General features: G+C 50.5%; 4 protein-coding genes across 4 annotated transcripts; 1 reads left to right on the forward strand and 3 right to left on the reverse strand.

The window, feature by feature from the left end:
- Nucleotides 1-113: 113 nt before the first annotated feature.
- Nucleotides 114-1013, reverse strand: Z519_05669 (uncharacterized protein; the record flags this gene model as incomplete). Its single annotated transcript, XM_016763409.1, has 1 exon — nucleotides 114-1013. One exon carries the CDS (start codon nucleotides 1011-1013, stop codon nucleotides 114-116), a length of 900 nt encoding a protein of 299 aa, XP_016621022.1.
- Nucleotides 1014-1614: 601 nt separating this feature from the next.
- Z519_05670 (uncharacterized protein) lies at nucleotides 1615-2267 on the forward strand (the record flags this gene model as incomplete). The annotated part of the gene is made up of 2 exons (XM_016763410.1): nucleotides 1615-1661; nucleotides 1712-2267. The coding sequence occupies 2 exons, from the start codon at nucleotides 1615-1617 to the stop codon at nucleotides 2265-2267; spliced, it is 603 nt and encodes a 200-aa protein (XP_016621023.1).
- A 69-nt stretch (nucleotides 2268-2336) lies between these two features.
- Z519_05671 (uncharacterized protein) lies at nucleotides 2337-4586 on the reverse strand (the record flags this gene model as incomplete). Its single annotated transcript, XM_016763411.1, has 2 exons — nucleotides 2337-2946; nucleotides 2995-4586. The coding sequence occupies 2 exons, from the start codon at nucleotides 4584-4586 to the stop codon at nucleotides 2337-2339; spliced, it is 2202 nt and encodes a 733-aa protein (XP_016621024.1).
- A 446-nt stretch (nucleotides 4587-5032) lies between these two features.
- Nucleotides 5033-6692, reverse strand: Z519_05672 (uncharacterized protein; the record flags this gene model as incomplete). The annotated part of the gene is made up of 5 exons (XM_016763412.1): nucleotides 5033-5831; nucleotides 5881-6052; nucleotides 6098-6276; nucleotides 6328-6431; nucleotides 6480-6692. 5 exons carry the CDS (start codon nucleotides 6690-6692, stop codon nucleotides 5033-5035), a joined length of 1467 nt encoding a protein of 488 aa, XP_016621025.1.
- Between the last annotated feature and the right edge of the window lie 378 nt (nucleotides 6693-7070).

Below are 7070 nucleotides of genomic sequence, written 5' to 3' on the forward strand. Positions count from 1 at the left end.
TAGATACGATCCCGAAGTATATGCTTTTTTGCTGGAAGCTCCACCACTCAGGATGAAAGCAATTCGTCCCTAGCTGCGTGCGGTCATACTTGCCAGCATCGTTTGCTGAGAACTCACAAGAAGAACTTCTCGATTGTCCTCACAACTTCGACGGGAGATTGCTCCGGAATGTAATGGCCTGAGTCAATGCTGCACCCTTCGACACTAACATCTGCAGCTGTGACCATTTTCCACTCAGACACTGCATCAAAGCATTTTTCAATGACGCCATGACGACTCCAAAGCACCACTAACGGACATTGAATGAGTCTGTTGTTTTTGAGGTCTTCCCTTGCCTCGTCCATGTCCAAAGAAGCACTTGCTCGATAATCCTGGCACATGGCATGCACTATCGCCGGATCTCCTAGATTGTGGACATAATGATCGAAACATTCCGGCTTGAAGATGCCCAGGCCACTCGCTTGTCTTCCACCCATGAACAACTCTGCAAACCGTCTGGGATTTTGGGACATCATGGTTTCTGGAAATGGTTCTTTCTGAATCAGGAAGAACCAATGAAAGTAAGATCTCGCAAATTCGAAGTTTGTTGATGTATACATCGTCAGGGTGGGACATATGTCCAGAAAAATTGCCTTTCTCACTTTGTGCGGATAGTCAACGCACAACTTATGCGCCACTCTTGCCCCCCTATCATGTGCACAGATGAAGAACGAATCAAAACCGAGCTTCTCCATCACCTTGACACAATCTTGTGCCATTGCGCTTTTTGCATAACTTGCCAGCTCCGTGGGGGTAGACGACTCTCCATATCCGCGGAGGTCGAGGGCAATTATCTCGAACTGGGAGCGCAGCCGACGAGCCACAGAGTCCCAGATATGGTGAGTCTGTGGGAAACCATGCAGAAGAAGGAGAGGTGGGACGTTGAGCCCACCGTCTTTGCTCCTAACACCATGAATCGTCACCACGGGAGATGTCTGTGTGATGATATCGAATGTCTCGAAGTCGTCGAACATGATCAAGCAATCTGTTGGGGTCTGAAAACAGTTTGGTGACAGTACTCTGCTTGACTTCTCACATCCTCCATGGCATATATATCAGAATGCCTGTGTTCATTTCCGCTCCTGAATCAGCGGCACGGTAAAAAGATTGTCCGATCGGCAAATTTTCTGACCGCAGCTCAATCAACACTTGACTTATCGCACCTGACGGTCTTGGAACTGCTGAATGAACAACACCAGAAAAACAATTTTATGCCGACGCCGGTCGTTCAAAGCAAGTTGACTTGCTTGACGCCAACCCCAGTCCCGAGAAGATCGCTTGTGGCCTTTTGCCTGCGCTAGCCGATGCGTCAGCCCAAGACCTCTTCCGAAGGCGCTTCGGGGTCCAGAAGCCGCTCGGCTTGCTATGCCTGTAGGGCAAGGAAACAGAAGGTCAGTCGTCGGGTTTTGTGATGTGTCCAGTCCGTTTATGGGTGATTAGTTGGAATCAATATTGACAAAGCTTTCTAGTGTGATGGCAACAGGTGTGTTGCTACCATAACTTCCTGCTGTTCGTGCCACTGACGACATCAAGACCCGTTTGCAGCCGCTGTAGAAGTCTTGTCCAGACCTGCTCATGGCCGAGAAGCCAGAAGAGGTCAGTAACTCCGGCATAGTCGGGGTGTTGGGAATTATGGCAGACGATGACCCTGCTGACTTTCGACGGGCAACAGAGGTCCTGCGAAAGGATACATCGAAGCTCTTGAGATCCGACTGAAGGAGACCGAACGTGTGCTCTGGCGAATTCTCTCGGCTTGCCCCCAAGAAAACCTGACAGCAGCCTTTTCTCCCGAAGTACAAGATCGAATACCACAACATCTCTCCGTCGGGACTTTGGGCACCACCGAGGAGAAGAAATCCGCCATCGCATACTGGGAACAGTTTCCTCTATATACCATCGAAGATGTACTTACGTGGAAGCAACAAATTGAAAGTCCGCCTCTAATGGAGACGACCAACTTGGGGCAGGATCAAGAACAGCACTCGCACCTGACAAACAGTCCGGGTGAAGCGCAAGATCAAGGTCCACCTTCTCCAATGGACGAAGAGATGGCCCAGGCATCCGTGGCGAAAGTGCCAAGTTCCCAAAACCTTTCTGATGCCTCTTATATTGCGCCGCAGATGACTGATGCACCAAATCGACGACCATCCGCCTCCACAGCTGATCGAGAATCCGTAGTCAGTAAATTTTCGTTCTCCAAAGAGTTTCAAGAGACTTTCCTTTGGTGAGAGGATGTGATCAAGCTGGACAACAGGGGGAAGGGGTCATCAGATGACAGAGTGCAAATTATCTTTCGCTCAGTACTTTGGGGTGCCCCAAACGGCCCAGCTTTGCATGTTCCCAGAACCATTAGCCATTGCCTCCCAGCCAATATTACCAAAGGCACCAGGATTGTTTGGGTACAGATCATCCGAAACCGGCAGACCGAGGAACTCAAAGTCGTCCATGGTTGGATACTGTCCATTGCTGAAGCCAAAATCCGGGCCTGTGTATTCAAGAATGGGGAACATTGCTCCACTGTTAAGGCTCGGCAATTGGTCAAAATCTTGGTTGATTGTTTGAGATTGATTCGAGCGGCCATTTCTTACATCAGGTAACTCGCCTTGTGGCCGGTTCTGTCGTTGTTGCTCCTGGCTGGTCCTCTTCCTCTTCCTGCAAGGTTCATTCGTTTCACTTAAAGGGAGCTGCGGAGCGATTGGCTCTGTTGGTCCTCCGATCGCTGCTAGCATTGCCGTCCCTGGGTCGCCCATGCTAGAGGACGACGGAGGAGAGGTCAGGGCACTAAGCCTCCCATTATATTGGGTTGTCAGAGTCTCTAAGAGGGACTGGAGTGCCTCTGCACAGTGCCTCGCGTTATTCCAGCTCTTTGCCATTGCTGAGAGACTACAAATTGAATCCTGGATCTCCCTGCATTGCATCAGCTCATATTCCAAAGTGCCCACAGACTCCGCTCACCTTTGGGCTTTGCTGAATGGGTATCGTTTTAAAGTGCAAGCGAAAGCCAAAACCAAGCCCGCCATCCATGTCGCTGATAGCATTCCAGGCCACGATACAACCAAACCCCGCTCGTGTTGACGCCGCGAGGTCGTAATAATCTGTCGGCTTGCCGCAATACACGTCTGCAGACTCGATTTGAATTCCAATGACTTCGGCGAAAGAGATAGAAAGGGACGGTTGCTGAGAAGCAAAAGATGATTATACAGTATTGAAAAGAAGAAGGTAAAAGTTGAAGCAAGCTTCACCCCGTCTCCGGTGTACTCGTCCTGTAGCTCTTGGGGAAGACCGTTCCACCACGCGTGAACATTGGACTGAAGCTCCATCATTCGTTCTGCATTTATTGTCCGGTTCTGAAGCGAGATGTGGAATATCTCGAGTGCTTGGCCTGTCAGCCGGCAATAGAGCACATAGTGACCCAGGATCTGGGAAGTATGGGACGGCCGTGAAATGTTGACATCATTTGGTGAATTCGCATCCGATGACTCCAAATCAGAACCAGTCGCAGGACCGCCAGCATCTTCTGGGCCCGTAGCTTCTTCCGAGCGTGACTCTCGTCCGCGATGGCCACGAGGCAGGTGAGCCAGGACTCCCTCAGCGGGCTCCCGACTCGCAGATGACACTTGCTGGCTCGTTTTGACCGGCTTATGAAGTTCGTCCATCCCCGGGATGCAAACATCCAGGTCAGAATCTTGAATACCCAGAGGATGACCAAGTGCTTGACTCAAGTAGCGGTCCAGCACGTAGGCACTCCAGAAAATCCTCTTCCGCAGATCGCACTCGTGAGGTGATAATTGTGGATATCGGAAAGCGCATCGGTGGAAACCTGCGTGAAACATCACGCGCGTCAGAGTACCTCCTATCGTTGACGCGGCTCGGAGAGACATGGTCGCAACAAGGTAGAGCTGGGCGGCGAGCAAGGCCTGCAATGAACGATTATCGTGGTTGCTCGCAACATATCCCAGGAGCGAGAGCAATTTTGCCGGTGAGTCCAGTCGTGATTCCAGAGCAAGAGTGCCTTCTGGCTGGTCAAGGGCTGCGATGTTGAACACGCATTGACAAATGATGGCATGGCATAAACGGCTTCTTAGCGACAGCTTCCTTGGCCCATCGGTCTCATACAAGGCGCGAATTGTTTCATAGAGGGTCGGCCCATGTAGAAATGGGAAGAGAGGATGCCAGTTCTTCAGGTACAGTACGAGGAGCTCCTTGGCTGACTCTTGCTCTGGCGCAACACCTAGTCCATGGCCTTTGACGCCATACGAGTTCGGGCCAGTTTCGTTCTCGATAAGGATCCTCATTCCCAGGGCCTCGTGGTCCGGTTGCATGGGAGTGTCTGGATCGACGAGTCGGCTGTCGACTGATCCGGGGTCATTCTGTGTGGATTGCTCATTGGGAGCAAGCGCCTTGGAACTGTAAGCCGATCCGGCAAAGGCGCGAAAGACGGTGTTGACGAAAAAGACTCCGCTTGCGCTGCCAATAAATTCCGTCTTTTCAGGCGTTGAGGCCGTGAACGACCCTATTTCAATCGGAGCGATAGACTTTGACGACATAGTACGCGGGCGTGGGGAAGTCTGCCATTTAACCACAGAGAAGACTTCAAGTACAGGGATAGAAATGGATTGGAGATGTAGAACATATTTATTGTCATACGAACTTTAAACAGTCAACGGTAGATTTTCGGAAAATCGGCTTATAAGCCACACCACACAGCCAGTAAGCCATTTTCCACCCAAGAAGGTGGAGTGTTTTCAATTATCACGCTTTCGTTATCATAATCCTGGAGACATGGCTTGAGATTCCTGGGGTTATCTCTACGTACTCAATCAAGGGGCTTCGTATATCGAACCCGGTCGCCCCAGAGCCAAGTTACCTCCCATTCTGCAAAGAGGCGCCAAACTGGTGACACTGGCAGCGCGGACGAGATATCAACCTATGAACCCGACACAGAATGAGCTCTCATTATGCCAGCCTTCACCGCCCTCGCATGATATCGTCTTCAGTAAGCATAGGCAAGTCCACCATCACCAGACCTAGCTCTCAATTTCTTGTTTTCTGCCATTAGCCAGATCTTCAGTCCCCACGCACAAATGACGGTTCCCGCCGTGAAGCCTGCATTGGCGCCCATAGCTGGTAGGTATCGCGGACCGTCAGAACTCGGGTACAAGTATGGAGTGTAGATGTAAGATGCATTGGCCATGATGTTGACGAACGACAAGGAAATTGCTTTCTTTTCAGCCGTTTGTCCAAGCGTCGCCGATACCCATCCCAGGATGCAAGAGTTGACGGAATAAACACCAGCCGAGAACAAGAAGCAGGCCACATACCGAGCAGCCGTGTTAAGAGTCGCTGCTGCTATGACAAAACCCGCTAGCCCCATTGCCATTCCCGCAGTGATGTGCCATGTCCGCTCATTAAATCTTCCGGAACTGAGGGCAAGAAGTGGTCCAAAGATTGCTGCAAACACGAATGGCGGACATGTGAGAACTAGTGTGATTGTGCGATCGAATCCAAGAGTACCGACGACCGTAGGGAAGAAGTTGTTGAAGCCGGCGGCAGAGAGATGGAGGTTTTGCATCAAAGCCAAAAGATAGAGTCTCGGGTCTGAAAATGCGACTTTCAAATTCTGAAAAGAGCCTTGAGATTCTGTCCTCTCCACAGTATCCCGGGCAATTCTCTCTTGTGCTATTGCCATTTCTCCCTCCGAAAGCCAGCGTGTTGAAGAGGGATGGTCGGGCAACGCCCACATGGACAGCAGCGCGATGCCAAACGTGACGACTCCTTCAATGATGAAGAGCCTTATCCACTAGTTAGCGAATGTTGCAATAGATGTTTCGAGAATCTCACCATCTCCAGCCTTCGATTCCATGCGCCCCGTCAATTGTAGAAAATATGGCAGCCGCAATCAATCCAGAAAATGCGGTGGAGAGAATGTTGGCCGAATACAGAATTGCAATGCGAGTGGCGATCTCTTTTCGTGTGTAGAAGATGGACAGGAGGAACAGGGCACCAGGGTAGACTGTGAACGTCAGCATGGTGCCTCAATTCATGGATGAGAACTCACAAGGTGCTTCAGCGACTCCCAGAAAAAAGCGAGCGATCACGAGTCCACGATAATTCTGCACCAAGGCGGTACATGCCGAGCACACGGCCCACAGAGACATGCAACAGCCCATGTAGATTGATGGTCGAATCTGTTTGGATGCCATGAGCATGTTGGAAGGCAACTGCATCAACAGGTATCTATGGCCCAGTCAGCAAAATTGACCGTCGAAGCTCGAATCACTCTTCTACCCAACAAAGAGAATTGAAATGCAGGTATTGTATTCAGAACCCGTGAGGCCGATATCGTCTTCTAACTGGTTGAGGCGTGCTGAGGCAATTGCTTGTTTATCCAGCTTCACAAAACGTTAGCTGAGCGCGCACTGCGCTGGAGCATTACTCACATAATTCATGAAATACATTGCCCAGAGCATAGGCATGATTCGGCAGTCAAGCTTCCTCACGAGGGCAATTTCCGCAGGATCTGTCTTGCCTGCTGCTCCCGAGTAATCGTACGTCTTTGAAGCCGCAAGCTTTTCGACGGCGACCTCGTCATCGATCAACTCATCATGAGCCTTCTCGACACCCAAGGATGTCTCAATGACCTTAGTATGCATAGTAAATCAGAGAGTTGGGCGGTCTGTTCACTCAAACGTGATCTGTCAGTAAGCAGAATGGAATCTTGAAATCTGCCTAGACGAAGGCGTAGGAAGGGCTTCTTATATCTTGGAAGTGGAAGCGGTGGAACGAGGAGCCCCAGGATACGTCCCCATGGGGTTGCACGGACAAATTGAACAGCTGCTTGAAATTTGTCCAATTGGCGGAAGGAAGAAGATGTTGTCGGTGTAGAGTTTACGCGAACAAAGCCTTGAACGTTTCTATCGGGTATGATGAGCAGTTGGTGTGTTGTTCTCGGAAGCCGATGATTTCCAGAGGCGGAACATACATATTGACTTATCGAGGACCTTCTACGCCTCTGCGATGTTCTGAAGTCA

The sequence above is a fragment of the Cladophialophora bantiana genome (genome assembly GCF_000835475.1).
Source record: "Cladophialophora bantiana CBS 173.52 unplaced genomic scaffold supercont1.7, whole genome shotgun sequence".
In the NCBI taxonomy this organism is placed as follows: Eukaryota; Fungi; Ascomycota; class Eurotiomycetes; order Chaetothyriales; family Herpotrichiellaceae; genus Cladophialophora; species Cladophialophora bantiana.